The sequence below is a fragment of the Lipotes vexillifer genome, unplaced genomic scaffold (assembly GCF_000442215.2).
Source record: "Lipotes vexillifer unplaced genomic scaffold, Lipotes_vexillifer_v1.1 scaffold236, whole genome shotgun sequence".
Classification (NCBI taxonomy): Eukaryota; Metazoa; Chordata; class Mammalia; order Artiodactyla; family Lipotidae; genus Lipotes; species Lipotes vexillifer.
Window position 1 is genome coordinate 761,496 of NW_006773295.1, and position 16,755 is coordinate 778,250.

Sequence of the window (16,755 nt, forward strand, 5' to 3'; positions counted from 1 at the left end):
GCAGGAATGGAGGCTGCTGTTTGGGGAATGGGAGGGGAGCTTGGCCTACCTCCCTCAGTTATCCCTTGAAGGGCAGAATTCAGTGCTTAGCTCTAAGAATGAAGCCTATGTGGATGGAGTCTGTTCTCAGGGCCCAAATAAGCCAGGAGGCCCACAGAGCCTCATTCTTAGCTTGAACCCACCCATAACTGGAGTTCTTTACTAATTTAGACTTGGCTGTTACTATTTCAAGTAGCTTCGCATGAGCTGCCAAATGGGGAAGAGACCTGAAGAAGCCCTGCTCTAGGGACTCGCAGGGAGGGAAACTGTCTGACAGATCTTGGGCCAAGTGCGGGGGGTTGGGTTAAACCACTCTTGGGTCCAGATCTTTTTTTTTGGGGGGGTCCAGATCTTAATCTCACTAAGGAAATCAGGTTCCCGGTTGGCTGGAGCTGGTGTGTTGGACCTTTCTCCATACTTAGTACCCCATGCCCCTCTACCACACACAGAGGAAGAGAGATGAGTTTTTCCAACATTTACTGGAAAGCCTGTTGCCGTAGCAATGGTGAGGGGCCAAGGCAGAACAGAGGTGAAGCACAGAGGTGTGGAGTGGGCAGGCCTCTGCTCTCTAGCAACCTGAGATGGTAGGCACCTCACTGCAGTACTCTGGCCCAAGAGTCTCAGTTTTGTTTGTTGCTAACCACTTATATTAGTGAAAAATAACCCCACTTACTTTTTGGCTTGGGCCTTGTCCTAAGACTCCCTCTCTTATGGCTTCTACTTGACTCCGTCTGTTGCTTCCTCAAGCCTTGGTCCCCAGCTCATTTCCTCTCTGCTCTGACTTGACTGTTCGCCTCTCACCGCTGCGGCCTCTCCCGCCGCAGAGCACAGGCTCCGGACGCGCAGGCTCAGCGGCCATGGCTAACGGGCCCAGCCGCTCCGCGGCACGTGGGATCCCCCCGGACCGGGGCACGAACCCGTGTCCCCTGCATCGACAGGCAGACTCTCAACCACTGCGCCACCAGGGAAGCCCTTGACTGTTCTTTTTAGTCACCGCACTTTTCAATCCAGTTCCATGGCTTCTCCCTGCCCAGGGTGCCTGCCCTCAGCAGAGGGGTCCTGAAGAAAGAGGCCACTTAAATGTATTGTCATAGCGACCATTCATGAAACACTCTCCCTGGCACCAGCAGAGTGCTTTTCGTTGCTGTTTTCATCTCCTTTTTAAAAAATTTATTTTATTTATTTATTTTTGGCTATGTTGGGTCTTCGTTGCTGCACACAGGCTTTCCGTAGTTGTGGCGAGCAGGGGCTACTCTTCATTGCGGTGTGCGGGCTTCTCATTGCATTGGCTTCTCTTGTTGCAGAGCACGGGCTCTAGCTGCGTGGGCTTCAGTAGTTGTGACACGCGGTCTCAGTAGTTGTGGCTCGTGGGCTCTAGAGTGCAGGCTCAGTAGTTGTGGCATACAGGCTTAGTTGCTCCACGGCATGTGGGATCTTCCTGGACCAGGACTCGCCACCAGGGAAGCCCTTATCTCCTCTTTACAACCCTAGGAAGGACCAGTGACTAGCCTGACTTATAAATAAGAAAACTTAGGCTCAGAGGGCATAAATGACCTGCCCAAAGTCACATAGCTGGTAAGTGGCAGAGTGAGGACTGGAACTTAGCTCTGTCTAACCGCAAAGCCTGTGCTCTTAACGTCATGATGTACTACTTTTAAGAAGGAACCTTTTGAATGTAGATAACTGAAGAAGCTGGGTGTTGGTTACATGGAGGTTTATTATATTATTCTTTCTCTAAAAAGAAAGCAACCTTTTAAGACTTAGTGATACAAAGTGCGTAAGGGGACTTCCCTGGTGGCACAGTGGTTAAGAATCCACCTGCCAATGCAGGGGACACGGGTTCAAGCCCTGGTCCAGCAAGATCCCACATGCCACGGAGCAACTAAGCCCGTGTGCCACAACTTCTAAGCTGCGCTCTAGAGCCCATGAGCCACAACTACTGGGCCTGCGTGCTACAACTACTGCAGTCCACGCACCTAGAGCCTATGCTCCGCAACAAGAGAAGCCACCGCAGTGAGAAGCCTGTGCACCACAATGAAGAGTAGCCCCTGCTGACTGCAACTAGAGAAAGCCCGCACGCAGCAACGAAGACTCAACACAGCCAAAAACAAACAAATAAATAAATAAATAAAATATTAAAAAAAAAACTTATATGGGGTGCAGAATGTGAAAACTCATCTTTCTTAGTCCTACCTCTTTAATCCCTAGAGGATATACAGGTGTATTATCTTTGGTGTATATCTTTCATTTATATGTACGTACACACATATTTACATAATATATTTGCACATGTGCAAGTGTGCCTTTATAATTCCATTAAGGAATTACTGAATCAAACAGTATATGCACGGGACTTTCCTGGCAGTCTAGTGGTTAAGACTCTGCGCTTCCACTGCAGCGGGTTCGGGTTCATTCCCTGGTCAGGGAACTAAGATCCCATATGCTGCGCAGCACGGCCAAAAACAAAACAAAACAAAACAAAAAACAGTATATGCACTTAAAATTTTGAAAGTTCTGCCCTCAGCAAGGCTATGTGAATTTCCACCCACCAGTCTTGTGCTGTACGACTTTGGAATACGCCATGAATCCTTTTTGGAAACAGGTGGGATATAAATAATAAATTAATGCTTTTAAAGAACAGCCCTCAGCCAGGGAGAGAAGTGACTTGGGTACTATGGAAATCACTAGCTCTGTTTCCCAGACCACAAGGCCTGCCTGCAGTCCCAGCCACGACTTGCTGATTCGGTGGATGCCATCTTTAGGGAAGCAGCAGGAAGGAGGACTGAACTTCCCTGGCTCGGCAGAAAAAAGCCCTCTGATGTCCTGCTTACCTTGGCCGCATCAGCTCTGGGCCCCACCTGCTTGGCCTGATTTGAGGCAGACTGCCTGGCAACTCTGGGACTGCCCTGGAAAACAGCCACTGTCATACCTCTTACAGTGAGGAAAATAACCAGCTTAAGGAGAGGGACTTGAAGAGCACCAAGCTGCGGTGAAAGGGAGGCCAGCCTTTCCACTCCAGTCTTCCCATGTCTGGCCCAAGGAGACATTGGGGTTGCTATTTAATGCAGTCAATCTCTATTTTTCTTTTTCCACCCAACAGGGAATTAGTATATGTACTTTTCAGAGAACTTTTTTTTTTTTTTAAAGAGACTTTTGACATACCTTAGAAAGATTTGGTGAGGAGAGGCAGAGGCAGATTGGAGGTTATGGCCCTAATTTTTCCTACTACCTCTTAAAAAGGAATATTTAAGGATATTTTTCCTTTCTTTCTGTGTGTTTTCTATTCTCCTAAAGACATAATCTTTTGCTTTTTAACCACAGTTTATAGGTAGTGATCAGAGAGAGTACAGGCCTCAACTCCCTTATATGGCAGTATTTATTTAAAATTTTTTGAGCAGAAAAAAGTGATTAAGTTTGAGGTGGCTTTTAAATTTTAAGAGATTATAATAAGTCTACTTTGACTTAAGAGTCTGCCTTCCAGACGCAGATCCTAAGTTAGTTAGTTATTTTTATTTATTTAAAGGTATATAAGCAGCCCATGATCATATGCTTGTTATAAAATAGTATAGAAGTAGCTCTAAAGAGAGTCAAAAGTGAATATATCCCCCTTTAATCCCTTCCAATTCTCTCCTCCCCCAAGGGAACCTCACTTCACTCTAGTGTATATCCAAACCCCTTCCTGTGTAGTTACAGATAGAAATATTCATATACTTTCAAAAATTTTTTTTTTTTTTGCAGTACGCGGGCCTCTCACTGTTGTGGCCTCTCCCGTTGCGGAGCACAGGCTCCGGACGCGCAGGCTCAGCGGCCGTGGCTCACGGGCCTAGCTGCTCCGCGGCATGTGGGATCTTCCCGGAACTGGGGCATGAACCCGTGTCCCCTGCATTGGCAGGCAGACTCAACCACTGCGCCACCAGGGAAGCCTTACTTTCAAATTTTAAACAAATGGGATTATGTGCCTTGCTCCCCGCCCCCCGAAACTATCTGTCTTTGAGATCTCTCCATACTAGTAAGTAGAGATGAACCTCATTCTTTTTAACAGCTGCATAACATGAATGGGTGCAACTATAACTTGTTGTAATTTTTCAGTGTTACAAATGGTCCTGCAGTAAACATCTCCGTGCATATATGTAGGCTAAATTCCTGGATGTGGAATTGCAGGTAAACGGGTCAATATGTTTGTTATCATCCCTAAAAAGAGAAAAGCTGGGATCCAGGTAACTCTAGTCCTGGTGCTGAGGACAAATGTTCAGTCAGCAAGTGATTGTGGGAAATGGCTCCATGCTAAACTCCCTTCTTGGTGATTCTCAATCAAGTAGCATATTAAGAGTTTTGGAAATTCTTCAGTAACCACTTACTGCTGAGTAGTTTAAAAAGAATTGTTTGCAAAGGGAAATTGCAATGTGCAAATGTGTAATTCTTGTACACATCTTAAAATTTCCCTGAACAGTTTAGGAAGTCTCCCCCCCCCCGCCCCGCCCCCGCCCGGGGTGATAATCTCTCAAAGACAGAACAGCATTTAGATAGGAACTGGCCACATACTGTTCCACCAGGCTGGGCAGCTGAGGTGGAGTCAGGTTTGGATTTGGTCCAGGAACCAGGCGAGGCCTGTCAGCCACTCCCAAACCCCTCATATCGGATGAGAGGGATCCAGCAAGTCCTGCATAAATCAAGGCTTTGAGGCTGACCAATGGGGAGAGGGGTAGAGTTTCACTTCGGCCTGAGTCTATCTAAGAGGTGACATCAACCTAGCACACACACTTTGCATCAGTCAGGCCCAAGCCTCCAACAGAGAAGGGTGTGGATCCAGAATCTCTAGAGAAGGAGCCACTTGGGGTATAAGAGGGCAGTGTCCTCCCCCCTCCCACTCACCTCCTCCAGTCCTTGAAATCATGGTTAATTTCCATGGCTCAGTGCAGATGTCACCCCTGAAGCCTCTCCCCTACCCCCTAGACCCCTCCTGTGTGCTCTGATGGCACCTCTGCTTCAGCAATTAGCAGTCTGTTTTGTCTTCTGGTTCATTCATACTGGGCTGGTCTAGAGGAAGGGCCACATGATGAAATTATGTACCTCACAGTCTTCCCCAACAAAGTTGGAGCTCCTCCATAGCCCGGTTCTGTTCAGGCCTTCCTTAACTCATTCATCATTCGATCATCGTTGAGCACCTACCATGTGTCAGGCATTAGCTAGACTGCCTGTATACAGTGGTGAATATGGCAGACTCAATCCCTCCCTCTTTCGTATTCTTATATTCTCTGTAGCCCAGCCCAATGTCTAGCCCAAAGCCTGACACAGTACGGTTTAGAAATGGCAATCTAATTGGAAAGCTGCCTTTGCACAGCAAGAACTGTCTTACCTTCTAGACTACAGATGAAAAAACATTTTCTCAAGATGCCTCGTCTACATTTTATGTGATGGAAAGTCACTTGACTGTACGGAATATTTTTTTAGACATTTGAGGTGACCTCGGGGGCCTGATGGAGAATCTGGAGTGCTAAGGTGCCAGCCACCTGGCTGGACCAACGCTGGCGGGAGGGCGCTAGCGACGCGGCCCGCAGGTCCCGCCCACACAGGCCCGGCCCCGCCCCCGCTCTCCATAGTTACGGCTGCGGAGGCGGCGGCCATCTTGGCGGCGGAGCGATGAGCGGGTCGAATTCTAAGGCTGCGGCCGTGGGGTCGGCGGCTGGGCCCGGGGGGCTGGTGACTGGCAAGGAGGAGAAGAAGAAGGCTGGTGGCGGCGTCCTGAACAGGCTTAAGGCGCGGCGGCAGGCGCCTCACCACGCGGCCGACGACGGCATCGGGGCAGCGGTTACGGAGCAGGAGCTGCTGGCTCTGGACACCATCCGCCCCGAGCACGTCCTGCGTCTCAGCCGGGTCACAGAGAGTAAGTGCGGGGCTGGTCGCGCCCTCCCCTCGCGCCGGTCCCCGGGCCCCTTGTAGCCTAAGCGGAGCCGGCCGCTTGCCGCTCGGCCGGCCCAGGGTGTCCACCCAGGCGCCCCCGGCCGGCCGGGCCGCCCTGCTCACCCTCACCTAGACCTGGTCGGGAGGGGTTCTCCTGGGGCTTGACTGCCCTCCTCTGAGTCCGGCCACGCTAGGCTTCCCTGTGGCCCGTCCCCGCTGGGCCCTCAGGCCCGGCCGTTCTCCTCCAAAGCGGGATCTGTTTGGGTGGGGGCCCGCCTTGGCTTAACCGGATCCTCCTGACCCTGGAAAGTGGGCCGCTGCCCCCCAGCCATCAGTGAAGTTCCTGACCAGCTAGGCCCCCTCAACCTGTCTACAGCCAGCTTCTGCCGCCCTCTGCCAGCCCAGACCCCTACCCTAGCTGCTTTCTCTGCTTTTCCCTCCCCTCCGGCCTCTGTCAGCCCCGCCCCCTTTCCAGCCTGCCTTGGCCCCCTACCTCTTTGGGCCCCTAGCGTTGCCCCTTTGTGTGCAGGTGGGCTCCTCCTTCCTCAAATACATTGCCGTGGCATTTCGTGCCGCATTAAAAAATATTAATAAAGTTTCAGTTCACGTACAAAACCAAAATGTGAATCCTGCTTTTGACACTTGTTCCAGTGAATTAAGAATATGTCAGGGTGTCAGAGATGCATTTCTTGCATAAAATGCAACCGTCCTACTACACCTTTTCATTGATAATACAAGGGGTGGGGAGAAATATATAGCTCACCCCCTGTCCTGGTTTTCCTCTTTTCTGTTCTCTTCCCGGCCAACCCCTGACTTGATGCCCCTTTTCTTGCTGCTGTTTCCCCCTACGAGTTTGCAGTCAGTTGGTTAGACCGTGTTTACCCAGCCGGCCCTGTCCTCCAGACTTCTAACGTTGAAGCACCAGCACTCCCTTGATGGATTAAAGGCTGCCGTCCTATTATCTGCTGAATTGCTTTAGTCGGCAGCCCAGGGGTGCTCAGGTGTCCCTCAGGGAGATGGAGGCCGCCCCCAGTGATTTGAGGATGACAGTTTGGGGGGATAGGCCTTGGTCCAGCCTGTATGAAAGGGAATTCCCATCTCCTAAAATAGCTTTAATTTGAGTCTGGGTATTTTCATATCCCCATTTTCCATCACTGTTTGGGTTGGGACTGTCCTTTGCATGCCTGAGTATATCTTTAGAAGGTCTTGCTATTCTGTTTCATAGAAACATTGTGAAAAAGCTGCTTCTGTTCTGACCCAGATTTCATTTGGGGCTCTGAAGGTACGGAAATGCTCACCACCTCACCTTTCTCACCCCATGCTTTCTCCTGATACCAAAGGTGAATTAGGCCACTCTAATGCGTGGCCCTAAGCAGCATTCTAGGAGAGCACTCAGGTCCTGTGTAGGAACTTGAGCTTGGTGCCATTGCTCAAACACACCTCAGCAGCTTATTGGAGAAAGGCACAAGTCAGCTTGGGGACCTCTGGATATTTTACTCTTCTTAAAGTCTGTTCCATTCAGCAGGTTATTTATTGAGTCCCCTCTAAAGGTGCAGAACCAATCTCAGCACTTTGGGGAGTTACAGAATAATCAGTAGCTCTCAAGTTTGCCATCTTATTGGAGAGTCAGCTTGTAAAACATGAAACAGCTAACACAAACAGGCAGTATAAGATAAAGTGTCAAAGTGAGTTGTGGAGAAGATGCTCTCAGGAGTCATGATAGAAAGAAATCAATGAAACTGTCTTTGATCAGTACTGTTTTGATTAGTTGATCAGGTTTCTGGGGGCTCTACTTCACTTTGGCCTCATGCCGTCCACAGCAGATCCGTCCTGCTGCCTGGGTAGGTATGGCCCACCACCTGGTTTTGTGCAGCCAAGCTAAGAGTGGTTTTTACCTTTTCAAATGGTTGGGAAAAAAAAAAAAAAATCTTGGGACATGTGGTTACATAAAATTTGTATTTCGTGTCTATAAATAGTTTTATTAGAATACAGCCACGCCATTCATTTCCATGTTCGTGGCTGCCTTTGTGCTACAGCGACACAGCTGAGTAGTTGTGATAGTGACTGTGTGGCCAAAAGCCTAAATTATTCATGATCTGACCCTTTACAGAAAAAGTTTGCTGATCTGTGCTTTGTGATACGGTCAGCAAACATGCACCATATTAGCCATTAGATCAGCATAAATGTTTTAAAATGGATTTCTAAAAAAATTCTATCCTGTTGTGATATCCAGTGAAAGGTTTATAGGCCATTTTTGAAGTGTTTCCAAAGAAATCCCCTTTTACCATCCCTATTTCTAAAGTGTTACAGTAATCTTTCATCCACACAAGCCCATGCCCTTTTTTTCTTTCTTGGATCCCCTAATTCTCTCCACACAACTTTTGCTTATAACATAAAAGGAAGTTTTGGGGTGTATTTTAAGTGAATTGTGTAAGAAAAAAACCTGAGTTTGCTTCAAAACTTGAGAAAGAAATGGTGGATTTGGAGGATTATTTAACGGCATTGGTCTCTCTCATTTTCAGATTATTTATGTAAACCCGAAGACAACGTCTACAGTATTGATTTCACACGCTTCAAAATTCGAGATTTGGAGACCGGGACAGTGCTTTTTGAGATTGCCAAACCTTGTGTGTCAGGTAGGCCTTAGTATTGCAGTAGTCACTTGACAGTTGGAGCAAAAGGTCTTTCACGCTTGAGTTTTTGTGTGCCATTGCATCCTGTGTCACAGACTCCGGCGGCCTGTTTCCAGCCGCCTCCTGAAGCCTGCCTGTGGGGCTGTTGGCTTGAAGCTGTGCTGAGAGGCTGATGTTTCTTGAGTATCTACTCTGTGCTGGTCACTGTGTTCCACATCTTTCTGTTTACTTCAGTTCATGTAATCCTCACACCTCTGGGGGGGGTTATTATCCTTATCTTACAGATACGGGAACTGAGGCCCAGAATTTCCAGGTGACTTTCCTAAGGTCCTCTGCCCTTTGATCTTACCATGTTTCCTCCACTTCGGAAAGGAATCCTTGAAATTAAACTCCAATGAGGAAGCCTACCTGAACCTTGAGTCCTGGGGACACTCTGGAAGGGTGATACGGCGGATTCCAGTCCAGATCATGAGGCAGTGTCTTCTCACACCCTTTCCTTTAAATAGTGTCTCAGATTTCCCAGTAAGTCCTAGTTTGGACTTTAATGTCTGCCATTTTCTGGATGAACAGAAGGCCCAGACCTGTGAACTCATCTACTTGGGACCCCTTAAGGTAGCTTTGAATGGACACTTCCTGTGCTTGTGATGCAGTTCCAGGGTGATTCATTTCTGACCAGGGGACCACACGTAGGTCTTTGGAGCACATCACTGGAAATGGAGCACCCCCTGGAGTTAGTTACTAGAACACCAGCCTAGATAGTCCTTCAGAGTATCAGCCATGGTCTGTGTTGATGACTCTTTTTGCCAAGCTCTTCTCATCTGATTTGCTATTCAGAAAGAGCCTGTAAATTTGGTAAGACAGCTGTTAGTAACCCAGATAAGTCAAAAGGCTTTCCTGAAAAAGTCTCAGCTCAGGTTAATTATACAGCCAAGGCTAGAGCACTGGTCTCCTCACCCCACCCAGTATTCTTTTTTTAAAATTAATTAATTTTGGGGCTGCTTTGGGTCTTTGTTGCTGCACGTGGGCTTATAGTTGCGGCGAGCTGGGGCTACTCTTCGTTGCAGTGTGCGGCCTTCTCATTGTGGTGGCTTCTCTTGTTGTGGAGCATGGGCTCTAGGCGTGCGGGCTTCAGTAGTTGTGGCACATGGGCTCAGTAGATGTGGCTCGCGGGCTCTAGAGCGCAGGCTTGGTAGTTGTGGCGCACGGGCTTAGCTGCTCTGCGGCATGTGGGATCTTCCCGGACCAGAGATCGAACCCACGTCTCCTGCATTGGCAGGCGGGTTCTTAACCACTGCACCAGCAGGGAAGTCTCACCACCCAGTATTCTTTATGCTGTCATAATCTAGTACTGACCAGGGCATCTAAAGGCTCAAGCTTGTGGGTACTTAAATCTTGTATTGGGAGGGTCAGGGCCAGCCAGCTTCCTGGGTCTGTGCTGTTCGTATCTCTAAGCCACAGGTCCTAGTACTTAAGATGTTCCCAGGACCCCAGGGCTACTTCAGGTGTATGGATTTGGATGAGACTGGGCTCAGAATAGTCATTTCAGTATAAAACTAAATCTCAAGAAGAAGGTCAGCTGCAGATACTGTAAAAATACCTTGATTTACGACCCATCCAGTCTTTACCTTTAAGGATCTTGATTCACTAAGAATACGCACACACTGATTCAGTGCCCTCCTACAGCACTCCTACAGTGCACTCCTACAGTGCCCTCCTACAGTTCGAATCCCTGAGAAGGTTTGGTCTGATCCTTTTTGAATCCCATTGTTGGAGCCAGGGCTGTGGAGTCTCTTGACTTTAAACCCCTACTCAGTCTGGTTGCCCAGCTCCTCTTGGGCTTGTCACAGGCAGAGATGTTTGATGCTAAAAAAGACTCCTCTTTTACTGCACCTATGTTCAGCCTAGAACTGGAAAAAATACCCTTGCTGGATACTGGGTGGCTGTAGCTACTAGAGAGGGAACTAACTCCTTGTTTACATTAGAATGTTCTCTGATTCATTTTACAAGTCTTTCATTCCTGGGTTCAGGAGTGGATTAGACCAGAGCCCGTCGTTACTCTTGTGGACCCTCTCTCAGGTCTCACATGTTGGTTCATGGCCCATCTGCTTCACCTTTTCCCAGGTGCTCGGAGTGTTGGGCCTCGTATGGCCTGGAATAGGCATTAGTCCAAGGAAGTGCAGTACCCCAAGGCTATAGGTCAGTGTCTTCCATTTAAATAGCACAATTATTTCTAGGGATTTGTTTTTGCTATGTCAGAAATTTTTGCATTCTTTGAAGGTGCCTTTTGAATAGTTTCAACTTTTATAGCCTCATTCTTTTGGTTAGCAGCAAGCACTTTAACTGGGTCAACAGCAGACCTAGTCTGTATAGCAGAGACCACGTCATAGTCACCCAGCTGGTGTTTCAGGCTTCACCGTTAGGATATGGCCCAAGGCCCCAGATTATATAAGAGGCAAACAACTTAGTGTTTAAGAACAGGCCTTGAGTCTGATGGACCCAGATTCACATCCCTGCTCCCTCCATTTACTACAGGCGTACCTCATTTTATTGTGCTTCACAAATACTGTGTTCTTTACAAACTGAGGGTTCGTGGCAACCTTTCATTGAATAAGTCTATTGGCTCCATTTTTTTCAACAGCATTTAAAAAAATTTTTTTTAATTGAAGTATAGTTGATTTACAGTGTTGTTGTTGTTTTTTTTTTACAGTGTTGTGTTGTTTTCTGGTATACAGCAAAGTGATTCAGTTATACATATGTATATTTTTTCATATTCTTTTCCATTATGGTTTATTATAGGATATTGAATATAGCAGCACTTTTTTTTTTTTTTTTTTTTGCGGTACGCAGGCCTCTCACTGTTGTGGCCTCTCCTGTTGCGGAGCACAGGCTCCGGACCCGCAGGCTCAGCGGCCATGGCTCACGGGCCCAGCTGCTCCGCGGCATGTGAGATCCTCCCAGGCCGGGACACGAACCCGCGTCCCCTGCCTCGGCAGGCGGACTCTCAACCACTGCGCCACCACGGAAGCCCCAGCAGCATTATTTTAAAATTAAGCCGTGTGCATTGTTATTTTTGGACATAATGCTATTGCATACTTAATGGATTATAGTAAAGTGTAAACATAACTTTTGTATACACTGGGAAACCAAAAGTTTCATGTGACTCTCTTAATCATGGTGGTTTGGAGCTGAACCTGCAGTCTCTCTGAGGTCTGCCTATATCTGGGGGACTTTGGACACGTTAGCTAATCTGAGTCTGAACTTCCTGGTCTTTAAAGTGGAGATAAAATGAAGACAACATCTACAGGATCACAGGATCCTGTGAGGCGTGCAGCACGGGGCCTGGAATTACAGCATGTGCTCAGTGAGTACTGGCTGCCCTGCCATTGTCGGTGTTGGTGTCGGTACTGCTGATCGGTCGTGGTCTTTGCCGAGATGGTGATTCAGCTTCCGTGTGCTCTTGCAGACCAGGAGGAGGAGGAGGAGGAGGTGGCGGCAGTGGCAGGCGGAGATGTGGATGTCAGTGCGGGCCGCTTCGTCCGCTATCAGTTCACGCCAGCATTTCTCCGCCTCCGCACCGTGGGCGCCACGTGAGTACCAGCATTTCCTGAAGGGAGGATGTTCTTCTGGTTCAGAGAAGAATGTTCTCTGTTAGGTTTGGGGTTGGCTTTAGAGGAGGGAGGAGGCAAAGTCAGGCTCACAGAGATTTATTCTGCAGGGTGGAGTTCACGGTGGGAGACAAACCTGTGTCAAACTTCCGGATGATCGAACGGCACTATTTCCGGGAACGCCTGCTGAAAAACTTTGACTTTGATTTCGGCTTCTGCATCCCCAGCAGTAGGAACACTTGTGAACATATCTATGAGTTTCCCCAGCTTTCTGAGGATGTCAGTACGTATCTCCTGACTTTGAGAACATCCTGGATTCTTCAGGCTAGAGGAACAGACCTTGAAATGAAATCCATCTAGTCCAACGACCTCATTTGCCGAGAAATAGGGACATGATGCGTCTCTAGTCTTTCGACCTCAGGCTTCTCGTTTCCTATTGCTCCTGTCTCATGTTTCAAACTCTGACTCTGCCTGCATGGGAGCACTGAAGGTTTTAATACAGGCCATCCCTTTTAGATGCCTGCTGCGGGGAAGAGAGTGGCTGAGGGAGATAAGAGGAGGCCCCTGACAATCCCTGGGAGTCCAGTTTGATACACGGCCAGTCATGGTTTCACTGTGTTCTGGTCACCGGCTCCTGCTCGGCACTCCTTTAGCCCTTTGCTTTTTCCCTAATCAGAGCTACATGGGAAACTGTGGGCTAAGTAGAATTCTAGTCCTGAGGACCACCTCTGTCTCATTCTCTGCAGGTAGAAGGTTAATTAGGTGAAACTGTTAGAATAGATCCAGCAGGCGCTAGGAAGCTGTTAGAGGTTCGGAGCAGAAGGATTAATGTGAGGGAAGCCGTGTCTGAGGAAGAGTCACCCTGTAGTTCTGGGGAGGAAGAACTGGGGAAGGCGCCGGAGGGAGAAGGCTGGGCCGGGGAGGAGATGGACTGAATGACAGAGGAAGAACAGGCTGTGTATTCCCATGGCTTCAGTCTGGCCCTCTCACATTAGCATCCCCTGTGAGGAATTAGGGAAGGTTGTTCTAGAGCAGTCAGGATGTGAGTGGGATCCTGTGAGTAGTGGTGGAGTTTGGTTGGATTGTTGGCGAAGGTCTACATACACCGACCAATTTTCTCAGAATCCCAGGTCCTTAAAATTGTCATTTTCTGACAGGTATTCTTGACTGGTGCAGCAGTACTGTTCCCAGGTAAAGTGAGGATTGCTGAGGAGTGGGCAGGGCATTGATGACCGTATCAACTGTTAGGATCCTCGTTTGAAGACCGCTCCCCAGGCTGGGCTGGGATGTGTAGATGCTTGCGAGAAAAGATTACGTACAGTATTTCAAGTTTTTATCTAAGGCCATGTAACTTTTTCTTCTTGAAGCCAAATAAGCTAAAAGAGTGTGGGGGTCAATACTCTGGATATGAACTAAATAACTCTGGCCTGGCTGAGTTCAAGGAACTTGAAACAGTCAGCTCTCCTTTTGAGAACTGTGGTCAGCAACAGCATTTCCTCCAGAGGATTCAGAATAGCATGTGACCATTGACTCAGAACCAACCAGAGGTAGTGACTCGCAGTTCTCTTGACCCTCCAGTTACGGTTAAAGAGGTTGGGGCAACTGCCTGAACAAACAGAAGATTTAAATCTGGATCCCAAGACAAGCTCACCCTTTGCTGGACTGTTGGCAGGTTAATACCCCGAGCCGCCTCTGGAGAAGGCTCCTTGCCCTTTGTGCCCCTATATCCATGCGCATCTGGGATTCCTTTGTTGTCAGGGTTGCCTGCGGGATGTGAGCACAGTGAGGCGCAGCTTTCTGAATTTGGACCAGAGTGTCTAGAGGTGGGGACCAGAAGCACCAAGTCAGTAGGCTGCTGTGGTGCCTGTTGGAAAACGGGCGAGCACCTCTCCCTGGGGTTCTGACGGAGCACCAGGCTGGCGATGGCCTCGGAGGGCCAGGTCCAGAGCTGGTTGCATCCTTCTGTTGAAGTGGACAGCATGCTCAGTTTGGGGGCCTCTGTGGTCCCCAGGTCTCCCCAGCTCTCAAGGCCTGGCTCCCTCTGTTCTGACCTCATTATTCTGACAGCGTGTGCTCACATTTTCAGGAAGGGCTGGTTTACAGATTTTAGAGGGAATGCTAAGTTTTATCCCACCTGGCCCATGGGGCAGACTCACACATAAGTCTTTGCTTTTTTCCTTTCCCTGACTTGCAGTTCGTCTGATGATTGAAAATCCCTATGAGACCCGTTCTGACAGCTTCTACTTTGTTGACAACAAGCTGATAATGCACAACAAGGCTGACTATGCCTATAACGGGGGCCAGTAGCTGTGGCAGGAGCGGACGGGGAGGTGCTTTGCTGTGGCCCAAGGTCCTGGTGCACGGAGGCGGCTGAAGCTGCGGCCTGTCAACACACATCTGGAACCTGGCCCCAGGAAGCCGAGGCTGGGGTGGCAGTTTCCTGTGCTCCAAGAGAGGTGCCAAGCAGTGCTGTGTTTCCTTCCCCAGTATATTTTCTTCCTTTTCTCCCTGCCCCTTAGGTCATGGAGGTACTATAGTAAAACTTAGCATAAGGCTCCTGGAATCCAGATAAAAATAGAAAGTTTATTTTCATGTAGTCATGGCTCCTCTGGGTTGTCCTGATGAGCCTGGGTCTCTCCAGGCAGAGCTGTGCCGGGGAGAGAAGGCTCTTCTGTAGGTTCGGGGGCGCTGTGGGAAGCTGAGACTCCTCTCTCGCCTGCCGGGTCGCCATCAGCACACTCTGACCTCAGCCTGTGCATCGTCCTAAACCAACTGGGGGGGCAGAGGGAAGGAGTGGTGCCAGGAGTTGAGGCACTGGGGTGGGCAAGGCTGCCAAACTGAAGGATCTGTCTTACGTAGGGGCCGCTTATCTTTCTGACTTCCGGATCCTCAGCCGGTCCTCCTGGGGCTCCACTGAGGTTTCAACCTGGCAGTGCCTTCCTGTTCTCCTTCCAGAGGAAAGATGAGCTTGCTCTGCTTCTCCTGGCTCCTAACTTTTGAGTTTCTCCTGAAATACAATGTGTCAGTTTTGCTCTTGGAACTGTAGTATCTCTCGAGGCCAGAGCAGGCCTTTTTGTATTTTGTTTTTTTATTTCTAAGCTTCTTGTGGGGAGGCTTTATGAAATGTCGGTGGCGTTCCCAGCATATAGCATGTGTGGCCAGACTTCTGATAGTATCAGCCAGGCTCCCGGGGCTGATGTGGGTCATGTCGTACCTGCTTTTGTACTGAAGCAGCTCCTGGAACCAGCCTGGCGGGTCAGGCCTGAGTAATGTGTATGCTGGCCCCCTGGGATGGCTTTGGAATGTCTGCCACGTGGAATGGTTTTGGGTGTTGGGAAAGGGGGAAATCAGCTGAGGTGGCCTATCAGAGATGTGTTCTCAAAAAGCTTCCTCACATATCCCTCAGGCCTCGCTGGATGGGCTGTCCGCGCTTCAGCTCCCTACTGTTGTCCGACTGTGTGGGCGATTTAAGTGCTCAGGCCCAACTCCTGACCCTCTGATAAGACTGTTGCTGCGGCCAGGGTTTAGCATTGCTAGAAGGGTCGCAGTAGGAAGGGCCCAGGTACGTGGTATCGGTGACTGGAGAGCTGTCTCCCTCGGTGCTTGGGAGAAGGCCAGGTAGAGCCAGGGAGAGAAGGGCCAGCGCTTTGCCACAGATGCTCCTGTGCTTTCACTGACCAGTGTTGCCCCCTGTTTGCATTCTAGAGCGTGAGTGGCCTTGAACTGTGGTCCAGTGCTTTGTGCCAGGCCAGAGTCTGGGCTGTGCCAGATGCTGGCAACTTCCTCACTGAGAAAACCCTGGTTAGCCCTGTGTGCTGGCACTGCACCTAACCCCCGAGGGAGGAAGAGACGGGGTTCCCTGCAGGATGGGCTACTCATCCCCATACCAGTGAATCCCAGAACTGGAGTCGGCTGCAAATCCAGGTGCCTTATATGTGGCTCCATCCCATACACTGCCGGACAGACGTCAGCACTGCCTCTTCACCTTCTGTTTCTCACTGGGGCTCCCTCACCAGATTTGTGTTCATTGAGCTTCAGAATAACCCCTTCTCTCTGTGACAGAAGCCCAGTCGGGAGAGTTTTTCTACTATTTGATGTTTAATTATTATCTAGGATGTGGTTTCTGGAGCTGCCCAGAACTCTGCTCAGTAGAGTGTGTCTTGGAAATGTGTCCCAGGCAGACCACGTCTTGTAGGCTAGTGGGCTGTCTCTTACCTGCAGTGTTAGCTTTTGCTGGGAAGAAAGCAGAGGAGGCAGGCATTCTGGCTTGAATAGTGCTGTATCCTCTTCCCAAGAGCTTGCTTTAGTCTCACTGGAGACCGTTTTGAGGCCAAGTGCTCGGTCTGTGCCCAACAGCACAGGGATTTGCTATCTTCTGCTCCTGAAGGTCTGGTGTTCTGTACCTGGGACTCTGGATTCTTGTGGCTAGCTACTCAGGAGACCTTGAGAAGCATTACCTCTCTGGGGTGTTAGCTAGGGTAAGTCTGAAATTCAAGCTTTTGTACCTGAACTGGGGAGAGAATTGGAAGTCATACCTTCTCTGAAAGTAGCTGAACTCATCAGAAGCTGAATCAGGA

General features: G+C 49.2%; 1 protein-coding gene across 1 annotated transcript; it reads left to right on the top strand.

Annotated features, from left to right (window-relative positions):
- Nucleotides 1–5,679: 5,679 nt before the first annotated feature.
- UNC119B (unc-119 lipid binding chaperone B) lies at nt 5,680–14,485 on the top strand. The gene is made up of 5 exons (XM_007448199.1): nt 5,680–5,923; nt 8,463–8,576; nt 12,037–12,160; nt 12,289–12,461; nt 14,373–14,485. The coding sequence occupies exons 1-5, from the start codon at nt 5,680–5,682 to the stop codon at nt 14,483–14,485; spliced, it is 768 nt and encodes a 255-aa protein (XP_007448261.1).
- Nucleotides 14,486–16,755: the final 2,270 nt, after the last annotated feature.

What these genes read in the sequence shown, in the direction of transcription:
- UNC119B (XM_007448199.1), top strand. Translation starts at nt 5,680, where the DNA reads ATGAGCGGGTCGAATTCTAAGGCTGCGGCCGTGGGGTCGGCGGCTGGG. An exon ending in TCTCAGCCGGGTCACAGAGA is followed by an intron (nt 5,924 to 8,462) that starts GTAAGTGCGGGG and finishes TCTCATTTTCAG; the next exon opens with ATTATTTATGTAAACCCGAA. An exon ending in CTCCGCACCGTGGGCGCCAC is followed by an intron (nt 12,161 to 12,288) that starts GTGAGTACCAGC and finishes TTTATTCTGCAG; the next exon opens with GGTGGAGTTCACGGTGGGAG.